General features: G+C 42.9%; 1 protein-coding gene across 1 annotated transcript in view; it reads left to right on the forward strand.

Moving 5' to 3' along the window:
* The window catches only part of LOC112952379 (multiple epidermal growth factor-like domains protein 6), a 166877-nt gene that overhangs the window by 126750 nt on the left and 27789 nt on the right, over positions 1-12338 (forward strand). The window contains exons 14-22 of the mRNA XM_026045227.1: positions 680-808; positions 1075-1203; positions 1822-1956; positions 2909-3043; positions 3625-3750; positions 4572-4703; positions 5648-5776; positions 7918-8049; positions 10800-10928. Coding sequence (XP_025901012.1) covers positions 680-808; positions 1075-1203; positions 1822-1956; positions 2909-3043; positions 3625-3750; positions 4572-4703; positions 5648-5776; positions 7918-8049; positions 10800-10928 — 1176 coding nt within the window. The remainder of the gene's footprint in view (positions 1-679; positions 809-1074; positions 1204-1821; positions 1957-2908; positions 3044-3624; positions 3751-4571; positions 4704-5647; positions 5777-7917; positions 8050-10799; positions 10929-12338) is intronic.

Genomic DNA, 12338 nt, shown 5'->3' on the forward strand with positions numbered 1-12338 from the left:
AGAAAGCTGGAACTAAATTTCTGTAGTAATGCACAAAAGAAACTGAAAGGAAATTGATRTGAAGTGTCAAGTTTCTTAATGTACATTGATAAAATGTCAGTTAAGTCAGATGATTCCTGCAACGGCTTTTACTCAGCCAGCTCAAGCTGCAAATAATGGAGCAGTGGTCAAATTCACCATTTCTTTTCCGTGGGAGCAGTTTAAGCTTTGGGAAGGTATCCCATGTTGTTATGGATCCGTCTCTATGCATGATTCTCTGTGGAATTTCGGAGACACTAAGTATTTTAGATAATTATAGCGTGATTTTTATAAAGGCATTTGGGAGAACAAAAAATGATGTGTAAAATAGTTATATCCAAATATACAAAATTGTGCTTTGATTTGAAACTTTGAACTTCATATGCAGAGTTTYAGAAGACTCCTGCATTATTTGGAGGGGAGACTGTATGGGGGAGATTTTGGATATTGAAATTTGGCRATTCCTGCAGGTAAGAAATCATCCAGCAAATATTTACTGGATACTTACCATTGCGTATAGAAAGAATACGATGTATTTTAGAGCCTGCTTGACTAAAGCAATTTTCCCATTGCTCGACTGGGATGCTGGAAGTCTCAGTTCATTTTGAGCAYAGGGGAAAACAATTCCTTTGCCCTTCCATCTTCCCTCCTCTCTCCACAGCTTGCTCCCCCGGGACGTACGGGACAGACTGTGCTGGGATCTGCAAGTGCCAGAACGGAGGTTCCTGCGACCCTGTGACAGGGCAGTGTCGCTGCCCGCCCGGYATCCGTGGGAAGCTCTGTGAGGAAGGTAGGAGCTTCCAATGAGTTSCTCCTTGTGCAGGTGTAAATGTCCAAGGGCGTCCTCTGGGCCCAAGTTAAAATAGAGCCCACTCTACAAGATCTAGTGTAAGACAGAGGGGTGCCTTGCTGTGCTTTTTATGTAAGTAATAGACAAGAAAAATAGGAGAGAATATGTAAAGATGGGCCACAGAGGCAGCAGCCCCATGCTCTGAAGGGGTGTCCGTGCTTTGATGCTTAACCACTGACGTGATTTGACCTTCCTGCCCTCAACAGGCTGCCCCAAGGGCTTCTTYGGGAAGAGCTGCACCAGGCCGTGTCACTGCGCCAGCGGCGGCCACTGCCATCGCCTCTACGGAGCCTGCCTGTGCRACCCCGGCCGCTACGGGCGCTTCTGCCACCTCAGTAAGTCGCAGGAAAGCAGAAGGGACGGGTATTTTCTCTCAGTTTCCCCTTAAAGAGGCTTTTCCTTCTGCATGGGCTTCCTAACAGAGGCATCCGAGTTTTGTCCCTGCAGCGGGAGTGTTTTCACATGCTGATGCTCACGAGCACCGGCGGTGCTGATGCACCCATGAGTAATGGCAAAATGTAAAATTAGAATAAAAGGAATCAAAGCATAAAAACATTACAAAATAGGTGGTTAAATTTGTTTACGCTTACAGCTTCTGTTTGAAAAATACTAAAGACTAAAAATAATTGTGTGTTTTTTTATGAAAGCTTTTGTCTTGGAATGAATGCAAATATTTTCCATTCAGAAACTTCAACTGACTTTGCTTTGAAACATATCTGGTTCCTTCACCGCGGATTGCTTGAAATCAAATTAATTACCTTCTCTAGGAGTCATGTAAACTGTATTTTACACACCCACACATTAATAGGCATCGTCATGTGAATGTGGAGGGATTTGCTGAGGAGCACAATGAACTTTTTTGCTTTGCAGCAGTTGCATTCTGCCGAAGTGTGCAATTTCAAATAACTCATGCATAATTACAGAGTTAATGATTCCTTTTAATGTGGCTGCAGCGTGTCCCAGGTGGGCCTTTGGAGCGGGCTGTTCGGAGGAATGTCAGTGCGTGAAAGCGAACACGCTGGAATGCGACACAAGGAACGGGGCCTGCACCTGTAAACCCGGTTATCAAGGCAAAAAGTGTCAGAAAGGTATAATAGAAAGCCAGATTCTCTTTTGTCTGGGTATTCTTTTGTCCTGTATCACTGTTTCCCAGTCATCCTCCCTTGTGAGCTTGCTGCTGCTGCAAATGCTCTCTGCTAATTAGTTTGTCTGCAGCTTTGCRTGTAGCAAATTCTGTGAGTGCCTGATGTCACACAGTGCTGATATCGCAGAGACATCTGTACGAACACAGTTTAAGGCTGTARTAGTTTCGGCTTGAATGACAATAGAATTTGAGAAACCAAATTCCTACAACTGAAGATACTGAGAATTTTCACTTGATTTCTTTTTTACATAGTAAATTGTGTGTTTTGTGTCAGCAGAAAATATTGGTAAATGATTTCAGTAAGGCTACTTTCCTTTCAGATGTGCAGGTCTTTGAATTTTTCCTGTTTTCTACTTTTGAGCGTAGTTCCAAGAGAATTCCAAGCCGGATTCATGCTGGCGTGGCTCAGCAGCCCTCTGCAGACAGCGAGGGAGCAGAGCAGGAGGGATGTTCTCGCATGGTCCTCTCCCTGCTCTCCAGCCACACAGTGACGGGCCAGATTTATAGTACTAGTTCTGGGGGATTTGGTGGATACCTTTAGCATTCTTGCTACTGTACTAAATTCTGGGGGAAAAGGCCCTRTTCCAGCACTGAATTTTTCCTAAATACAGCAGCAGAAAGTGAACAGATGAGAAGATAATGGATTTTGTAACTGCTCTGTATTTGAAAGTAATCCTAAATGTTCTGCAGCTCTGTTTCTGCATTCTACCTGAGCAGTAATCTCTTTGAAATGTTCATGAACATGTATGTTTAAACTTACATTATCAGCACCCCTAAAATTCACATTTTAACAGTTTTTCTCCAAATTGCTGCCTGCTTATTTTATGAGTTTTGTTCAGTTTTCTCAGCTCCTCCTCCTCCTTGCACATGTTTTGTATTTATTGCATTTTTTTCAGAGTGCATGCCTGGCTTTTACGGAGCTGGTTGCAGACTGCAATGCAGTTGTCCTGCTGATGTTCCCTGCGATCATGAGACGGGAATCTGCAAGCACCAATGCCCGCCTGGTTTTCATGGAGAAAAATGCCTTTTACGTAGGTACTCGATGCATATTTCCCTGGGAGGTACACAGTGGTTGGGAAAGCTGTTCACAGTATCCTGCTCACGTGCAGGGGCTGCAGGCAGGCGAGAGGCTGCATTTGCTGTTGATGCAAGTGACGGTGCTGGCTGTCACCCCTGATACAGGATGGAGAATATGTACGTAGGCACAGGGCTATTGAGTTCATCTAGAAGACACATAGGACAACTGGATTTAGTAGGAGACACATTGCTGTTCTTCATTGGTGTTGAAGGGAGGCTGTATTGCAAACCAGCAATAAGATCTGTTGTTGAGACAGGAAAAGTGCTGTGTGATTTTACATGCCCCCCAAAGACTAAGGTGAAAGATTAGGGCACTTTACTAGTACTATTTATTTAGCCAGGTAACTGTATTTCTTTGTCAAGCTTCAGGCAGAAGCTTTCCAGCCCTGTGTTGCAGGTAATTACAAACCACAGGACACTGATGCTAACACAGATCACTCTCTGCTAACACAGCTCAGTTTCAAATTGCTGTTGGTGGCACCTCCTAATATTGAACATTTTATACTCACCAAATCTTTGGATTTCTTTTGAATAGCTTGTCAGCCTGGGAGGTTTGGTGTCAACTGCAAGCAGAGCTGCAGCTGTGGAGAAGCATCGTGCGATTCAAAGACTGGGCAGTGTATTTGCCCAGCTGGGAAAACCGGTGCTGCCTGTGACCAAGGTGAGTTTGCTTTTTGGCTAGGAGCTTGCTTGCTTTGGAGATGCATATACAGTGCTTCAGGAGCTGCTGAATAAGACATTCTTATGTCACAGGTATGTAAGGATCACAGAAAAGCTCTATAGAAAAATGAAGCAATATTCTTTATGAATTATTTTGTTCTAATCATCTTTTTCCATTTTCTGATGAGATGCCGCCAACTTCCATTATATGTAGTTCTGTGATGTTCCTGTTGCGTTTCTTTTGTTCCTGCAAATTCTGTGGGATGAAATTTACTTGCACCTGGACAGAGGGAATGGGAACTAGAAACTGGCCAAAGCAAAGTACGGACCTATGAGAGATGCATGTGTTTCTGACACCAGCTTACCTAGAAATGCAGTCCTTTAAAGGAGGAATATACTTTCTGCTATTCAGCAAAGCAAAAATACAAAAGCACRATCCTACTCTCCTGCATCTCTCATCAGTCTACTGTCCCACTTCTCTTCTATTGAGTGCAGTAATTCATTTTTCAGATATGTCTAAATGCTTCCGATGTAACTGCATCAGAAACCAAATGGAAAAGCAGACAGAGAGCGATGGAAGTTGGAAGGGAGCCTTTGTGTCTGTCTTTAAATGGGCTCAGAAGTGCTGCAATATGGAATCAYGTTGGTTATTTTGGAAGGTTTATCATGAAGGTCCTATAGATCTATAGAGATGATATAAGTCTCCTCTTTCCAGCTTGACTTTACTATTATTTTTGAATTCCTTTAAGTAACAGCATAGRTCTGTTATTGTCTTGAAATAGAAAATGGTATCGTGGGCATCTCTTGTGCTTTTTTTAATAGATTGCCCTGATGGTTGGTGGGGATTGGGCTGCCAGTCTCCCTGTGAGCCCTGTGCCAATGGAGGGCAGTGCAACAAAGAAACCGGAGCCTGCGACTGTTCCCCGGGTTACACTGGAGAATCCTGCTCATCCCGTAAGTCATCATGTTGGCATCTCATTTAAAACAAAGAAATCAGTTTGAAAATTCAGCTTGCAGTTTGATTTTTACCTTCTTGCTGTTTTACAAGACTTTTTCTTTTATGTTAGACACACTGCTTGAAGATAAATCTTAAGTACTGGAAGCTTCAAGAATTCCCTGGATTGGATTGGACAGTATTTGCCCAGAGCGAGAGAGATTACAGACCAATGCAGAGGTCAAACCAAAATGCCTCCCACAATATATAATAATGTTATCCCTAGACCTAATCTGTGGCTATATTTACTCGTACAGTTTATAATAGCACGATGCTTGCTTGGTAATTCCAGTTGCTTGATAAGGATCATCAACAACTGATCCCTGTGCAATTACTCTAGGATTATTTTGCAGCAACTCTTAATCTGTTTCACCCAGGGCATCATAGTAGTGAGGGCACAGGAGCAGAATCAGAGCTGTCAGGAAAGACCCACCAGGGATGTTAAGAATATACTCAAGCAGTAGACAAGTATCTGCACTAAGATGAGGTTGGCCATGGTGCTTGTAACACAGACAGACCCTCAGGAGAGCAATGCTCCGGCAGGACATGAGCAGGGGCTCCTGTGTTCTGCTTGGTTGTCMCAAATCGGCTCACTGCTTTCCACGGAGGTTTGAACGTGTCCACTCCTGCCCATGTGCCTGTGCTAAGTGTTTTTCCTCACCTCATTGATCCTGACACTCAGCAAAAGCGCCCTGGCGTCTCTCAAGCTATTTCCACCTTGCAGGATTTGTCCCTAAGCTCCTAGTGCACAAATTGCAGATGTTTCTTACTCTTTACCTTTCAGATTTCCAGTTTCTGCCAATGCATATTTTGGGGGACAAGCTGTCACTGTCTCATTTGAAAAGATCAGTGGGTGCTTGAGTTATTATCTAGGTGAAATGACAGTCTGTTCATCTGCTTTCAGCCTGCCCTCCTGGTTACTACGGACAAAACTGCCTGCTGTTGTGCAGCTGTAGCAGCAGTGCTCAGTGTCACCATGTCACCGGAGAATGCACATGTCCCCCTGGCTGGGCTGGCCACGACTGCAAACACCGTAAGTCCTATGAGTATTCACTGTGTCTGGCATGTGGCCTCTTGTAGGATCAGCAGGAAATCATATCTGCTTCCTTCTAGTCTGTTGGAGTTCTCTAATACACTGTTATTAATTTTACTGTTTCTGAAATGGTGTTTTTATGGGCTCACCTGTCTTGGGTGRCTGTAATCCTTAATTATCTAGGTTCAAAATAATGAAATAGATGGCTGATGAAATGCAAAGAATTATTYCAATAACTCATTTCAACACTATGGATCCCTTTGCCCATCATAACTGAGAGTCAGCCTTGTTTTTCATTCTCTGCACAGATTAGTTCTGAGATTAATTCTGATTTTTTCAGTTTGTTTAGGAGAGATTTATTCAGCAGGTGATGTATAAGGTCTCACATCTTAAGGTMGCTCACTAACTTGTGAATGTAAATGCTGGGAGAAATATTGTTCTGTGTAAAAGCAGAGCATCCTTGTATTGACCTTAGCATGGTTCTCCATATGGACTGCAATGTAAGAGTGCAGGTTTGCCCTATCTGAGTAGTAGCCTATAAATATTAAACTATTCTGTTTGAATCTTTTGCTTCATTACATTCTTTTTCTACTTGATTTGTTATGGTCTCCATTGCTGAAAGCCAACTGAATACAAACATCCTTCTAAACTTGGTCCTGTAAACATAAAAAGATACAAATTGCTTGCAAATGTTGACAGAAKTAAGTTTGGGATCTGCTTCCCAGGCTTGGTATTGAGGAAAAGTGTTGAGTATCTAAAGATTTCACCAAAGTGCATTTAAAATTTGTAATATTTGCAAGTATTTAGATAACTTTCCATAAATCTTTATGCTGATTAATGAGATCATGATAAAGAAAAAGATTTATTTCTATTCAGGAAAAGAGATAAAAAAAAAATTACAGGCCTCTACCTTCTTCATTAGACGAGGCATCTTAGTAAGGCAGTGCTTCAACTATTGCAAACTGGGCATGAAACATGGGCCGAACTCTGACTTTTCTGGTGTTGTAATTGCCACTTTCATCTCTGCAAGAAAGGAAGGAGATACTGTGCTTCAGCTGTGGTAGATTGCTGAAATCCTGGTAAAGTAGCGTATGATTTTTAGATTGAAGGCGGTAAGGTTTTACTTTTTTTTGTGTGTGTGTGTGTGTGCTTAAACACAGATTGTGAGATTTCTCTGTCAAGGTCCATATTTCCCAGTACTTTGAAAATATTTTGTTGTTGCTGTGTTTTTTGTGAAAGTTCTCAAAAGTGYTCAAGTGATGCTAAGATCACTGCTTTCTCCCCAGTTCCTTTAAGGTTTCAAATAACATGATTTCTTTTTCACTTCTTTTGAATTTGTTTAATTTCAGAAGCACCCGGGCACTCTTGTAAGAATGGAGAGACAAAGAGCACATTTCTCCAGATAAGGGAAAAGGTTCATTTTTTCCCCCTTTTTGCCCTCAAAATGAAATGCTTCTACCAAAATCAAAACACAAGCGTGCATAAAAATAAGCCTGCAAGTTTCTTAACATGAGGCACTTAAGCCTTGCTTGCCCACCCAAAAGAGGTTAGGGTTTCAGAGAGGGAACACATCTGAAGCACCCACTTTCTCTTTTTATTTCAAGGCCAGAAGGCAGGCGAGTGAATTATTTATATTCCAGATTAGTATCTAACACAATGACAAGCTCAGCCGTTGCYCTGCACTTGTCACAACCCTGTTTTGCAGAGATGCATCCAGTCCAAGTGCGAGTACTTCAGGAGATGAAGCAGCTGCCTTCTCCAGTCATAACTTGTACCAATAGCTAATTATTGTCCCTACTCCATTTTAATTGTCTTATCATACCCATTAGCTATTTTTGTTATGCAGATTTTTACTAAGTGAATAATGAGTCAATATTTGGTGTTTTTGCCCCATTAAGGTCTATGTTTTTGACTATGGATTGATACAGACTGACTGTGAATGATTAGTTTTACATTGATCCCTCAATWTCTGCCATAAACCAGGAAAAATTGTGTTGATTTCCGCTGATTTGTGCCCTGTCTGCTGTGCTTTATTTTATGTGGCCATTTTGCACCTCTTCTGCTTGCTTATTGAAATGAAAAATTATCTGCTAGTCCAGGGCAGTGTTCATTTTCAATGTAAACCTTGCTTTGCATTGCAGCTTGTGATAGTGGCCACTGGGGACAAGGCTGTGAAAATCCATGTGTCTGCAATAACAGCGATGGGAGCTGCGATCCGGTCACTGGATCCTGTTCCTGTGAGCCGGGATACACTGGGAAACACTGTGAATCGCGTAAGTGGCGACCTGGTCAGTATGGGGAACTGGCAAAAGCGAGGAAYGGAAATTGCTTTTCCTTCTGTTTGCCTTCAGGAAGACATGTGGGCTGTCTTGTCTCCTGCCATGTCCCAGGAATCTCAAATTTCTTCAGGATTAGATAGTTCAACTAATTTGGATTCCAGAAGAGTTATTTTCAGACTTGTTTCGAGCTAAGCAGTTATTTTGAATGTTAAGACTTCATGTGAGTGAGAGGATTGATAGATATCTGGCTTGTAGCATAGAATTTTCCATATCAGTTATTTATCCAATTTGGGGTATGTGCTTTTTTTCATAAATCTTTAAGTGCCTGTCACATAAGCAGGACAGAAATAAGTCAGAAAGATGCAGCAACCAATGTTTATTAATAACAAAAAAATACAGCAGCCTTACCAAAGTCCCATGTCCTCCACTGTCCTCACCTGTCCCTAACAGTGCAATAGCTGGTGCCATAAGAGGATTAAAAACAGGCATGTAGATCATTCCTGGGGTGTTTCCCCCAGTTTCAGCAATTTCTGTCTCAGGGGTTTCTTAAGACAGAAATCAGAAGACAGATATTCTCTGTTTATCAGACCTTAATATTTTTCTTCCCTTAGCATGCCTAATTGMTTTTTGATCCAGTGCAAACTTTAGGTATCCAAAGCATCCCATAGCAGTGAATAACACAGGTAAACMATTTCATTACATTATTATTACTATCATTATTAAATCTCTACCTGTCAGGTTAGCAATCTGTCAGTAGCATGGTCCCAGCTAAAAGAGTCCCAGTAGCACAGGCAGGATTAATGCTGGTGTCACAGAAATGCCAAAATAATTAATGTGCCATGGTGACCCAAGACAAAAACCCCAGGAAGCTGAGCCTACAGCTCCTGCTGCTCTCAGCCTAGAGGGCCAGGAAGAGCAGCTCCAAGAGAAACATTCCCACTCCACTCATCTCTTTCTTATCTCTCTCCATACGGGCTCTCTGCAGACAGAAGGTACGTGGTAGCTGATCTTCACCTCTGCACCATGGGCAGAATAATCAGAGCAGCCATTGCCCCCAGCAGAACATTTGGCAACTGCTGATGTTTTGTCTGTAGGTTATGGGAAGTTTGGGTCTGCTTTTTTTCCCCCTTTTTGTAATTACGTAATTATTTATTTTATGTATTCATGAAGCCCTGATCGTAAATGTAGACCTGTTTTAAGGTGCAAGCTTATGAAAGCCACAGTTTTTCCCTAAATGTTTTATGCTGCCTCGAAGGCAAGATCGTTATTACAATCTGACAGTTCCTGTGCTCTCGAAGCTTATTTAGGCTCTTGCTCGAGGTTAGGCTCGCTCTCCTTGCAGCTTTGCAAATCATCTCAGCTTCTCGGCGAGCTTTGAACGTTTCTTGGCAGGCGTTGCAGCCGAGTGTGCCTGCTGGAGCAGAGGGCAGGTTGCCTGTGACAGGGACTGCAAAATCATTTGTGAAATATCCTGACCCGTTGCCATCACCTTGAAGGTCTCACCTCCAGRCTAAATGTTTTCGGTTTGAAGAAAGCCCAGCTGAGAGCTAACACCTAGTATAGCTCTGGGAAACTGTTTTCCTTGCGTAAATCTCCCTGGACTTTGTCTAAAACTTCAAGAGAAAAACGAACTCCGAGGAGGAACAAGCGTTTTAGAGCCACATGCAGTTCTGCCTGTTTGCTCGTTAGGACAACGTGGAAGGTTTGCACGATGACATGCAGCTCTGGAGTGTGAGGGGATGCAGGTGGAATTTTGCACCAATTCAGCTCTGGGACTGAATTGGACTTCCAAATGCAAGGACACATGTGGTTAAACAGAGGCCCGGTTTCTGACACCAGCAATGATTGAAAGCAAGAGAAGACTTAAGGTTCTTTCTCACCCCAGCCCAGCCATGGGCTCTACAAGAGGCCTAGAGGAGGGTCCCATTAGAAAATCACTGACATGCTGAAATGATTGAATTTTACCCCAGCTCCTCCTGCTGAACAGGCAGGCTCCTACACACCGCTTCCCTCCAGACATGGCCTCATCTTTGAGCATCCTCCTTGTTTTCTGCTCTCAGTGATGCTTTCCAGATTGGCTGAGCGATCACTTTGCACGCTCCAGTGTTGTTTTCTTTTTTACAGCTAGTGAGTACCATGCAAATCCTTTAACGCTCCTACCAGAACTGCTGTGGAAATGGAGCTTCTTAATCTGTCCCCCAGATGTAAAGTTGTAGCTCAGATTTTTCAAGCAGAGCTTGCAAATGAAGCATGTTGGAGCTTTCGAAAGATGGTCACCACATTTCATATTCTTTCCCACCTCCTGGGAATCAGGATTGCAGGAAAAAAAGAGGGTAGGGCCCCATAAGCTGATGCAGAAGCTGGGAGTTTTACTCCTCCTGGTTGGAGAAGATAAATGCAAGTAAACCATCCTAGAGCAGTATGTGAAGAGCCACCAAGCAGGAAAGCTGAAGTCACAGAGCTTTGCAACTATCAGGTGATGTTTTACTCGCCTGCATGGAATGTGCTGCCATTCAACAACCTGATGGGGTTGTTTTTCCCTAAAATAGACCTTAGTAAAAAACAGTGTAACTCTATCTGGCCCCCAAGGAGAATACTTCATCCTCTCAGTTTTAGGTATTGCAGTTAAGCCTTGCTCTTTCTTTGGCAAACGGTAAGAGCGCCCATGTATCTAAGAATTCCTGGGGGATCGCTGCTCTGTTCCCGAATTAACCTGTCCCCTGGGTCTGGTTCTTTCCCCGCAGGCTGTCCCGAGGGAACCTTTGGCCCGGGCTGCGCGCGGGGCTGTCGGTGCCAGAACGGGGCTGCCTGCGACCACGTGAGCGGGGCCTGCGCCTGCGCCGCCGGCTGGACCGGGACCCTCTGCGCAAAAGGTGCTTCCTCATTCTGCTCCCTTGCGTTTTTATGCAAATATGGGGGTTTTGGGGCACACTGGAAGATGTGATTTTACAATTTGCAGGGCCCRATTCACATAAACCTTTAAACTTAGTTGGAACATGATATGAAAATGTGCACCAAATGCTTTGCTGAGCTGAGTTTTAAGTGTGTGCCTAACTTTGGGCTGCGAGTCCGATTAGCGTTCAGGAACTATCAGGTGCTTAAAATCAGACACGTGCTCAAGACCCCTGCTGTATCATGTCTCTATGAAAGTTCTCTTCATAARTAGAGTCTTATAGTTTTATTGTTGAACAAAAAAATACTTATCCTGCCTCAGACTTACCTGTACGTGGAATATTTTAGAGAAACACCTGAATCTGTGCATTTGCCTTAGGAAAAGAGTCTTCATTTTATATTTAGTAATTCCAACAGATCATCTTCTATGGCCTCATAATTTGGAAAATGGGAAAGCTGAATTGGCTTTCTTAGAGATGTTATTATGTGTTGCTGTGTGGCATATTCTAAGGAAGTCACTGCATGTGGTAACATTGCACAGATGTATAAAGTATTTTATGAATGCAGCAGAAATATTCAGTCAAACATTTTCAGAATTATTTAATTGTGTGTGCTAGAATCCTTTATAAATGATCATCAGTAAATCAGCAGCACGATTATTTTGTTGAGGAAGCAGCATTACCAGCTAGTGAAAAACTGGTGTTGGAGCTGCAGGAGGGATACGTGTGCACTTGTGTGCACGTACTGCCCTCTCATGGAAAGCAAGGGGCTTCTCTGCCTGTGCAGAGGTACTGCAAAACACCCGACTGCAATTCAGGGAACTGCTTGTTGTTTCCCTTTCAGTCTCTACAGGAATTATTATACGAAATGAATATTTGTTTCAATTGTGTTGAAACTGGATAACGTGATGAGCCAACCTGTGATATGCACATGATGTGCTTTTCTAAAATAATTTGCTTTAACTCTATTATTTAAATTCTGCCTGCTCTTTTGACTTGGAAACAGAGAAATTCCTGATGAACTAATGCTCTATATAGACCACACAGTCCAAGTGCCAGGTGGCCCCCAGGAGGGCTTCGCTAGCCAGCAAGGGGCTGAGCAGCGGTCCAGGCAAGTTGTGTTACCTTCAGCAGGCACCCAGGGAGCTCTAGAACCATGAACAGCCCTTGGGTTGCTCCCTGGCCGAGATCTTTCTTTACGGTCCAGCCTCATCTCAAAACATTCCAGTATTTGAGTATTTTAGCATCTAAATATTTAGAAAGCCATTTAATCAAGGGTTACTTGTCTGAAAATAGTGCAGCTTTCATTTTGTTCTTACCACTTTTCTGAACAAAGCAAAGGGAGGTTAATTTCTAGCAGTCTTTTTGTATTGGAAGACTTCCCATGTCTGT

The sequence above is a fragment of the Nothoprocta perdicaria genome, unplaced genomic scaffold, assembly GCF_003342845.1.
Source record: "Nothoprocta perdicaria isolate Ctin4 unplaced genomic scaffold, notPer1 scaffold_4, whole genome shotgun sequence".
NCBI classification, from domain to species: domain Eukaryota; kingdom Metazoa; phylum Chordata; class Aves; order Tinamiformes; family Tinamidae; genus Nothoprocta; species Nothoprocta perdicaria.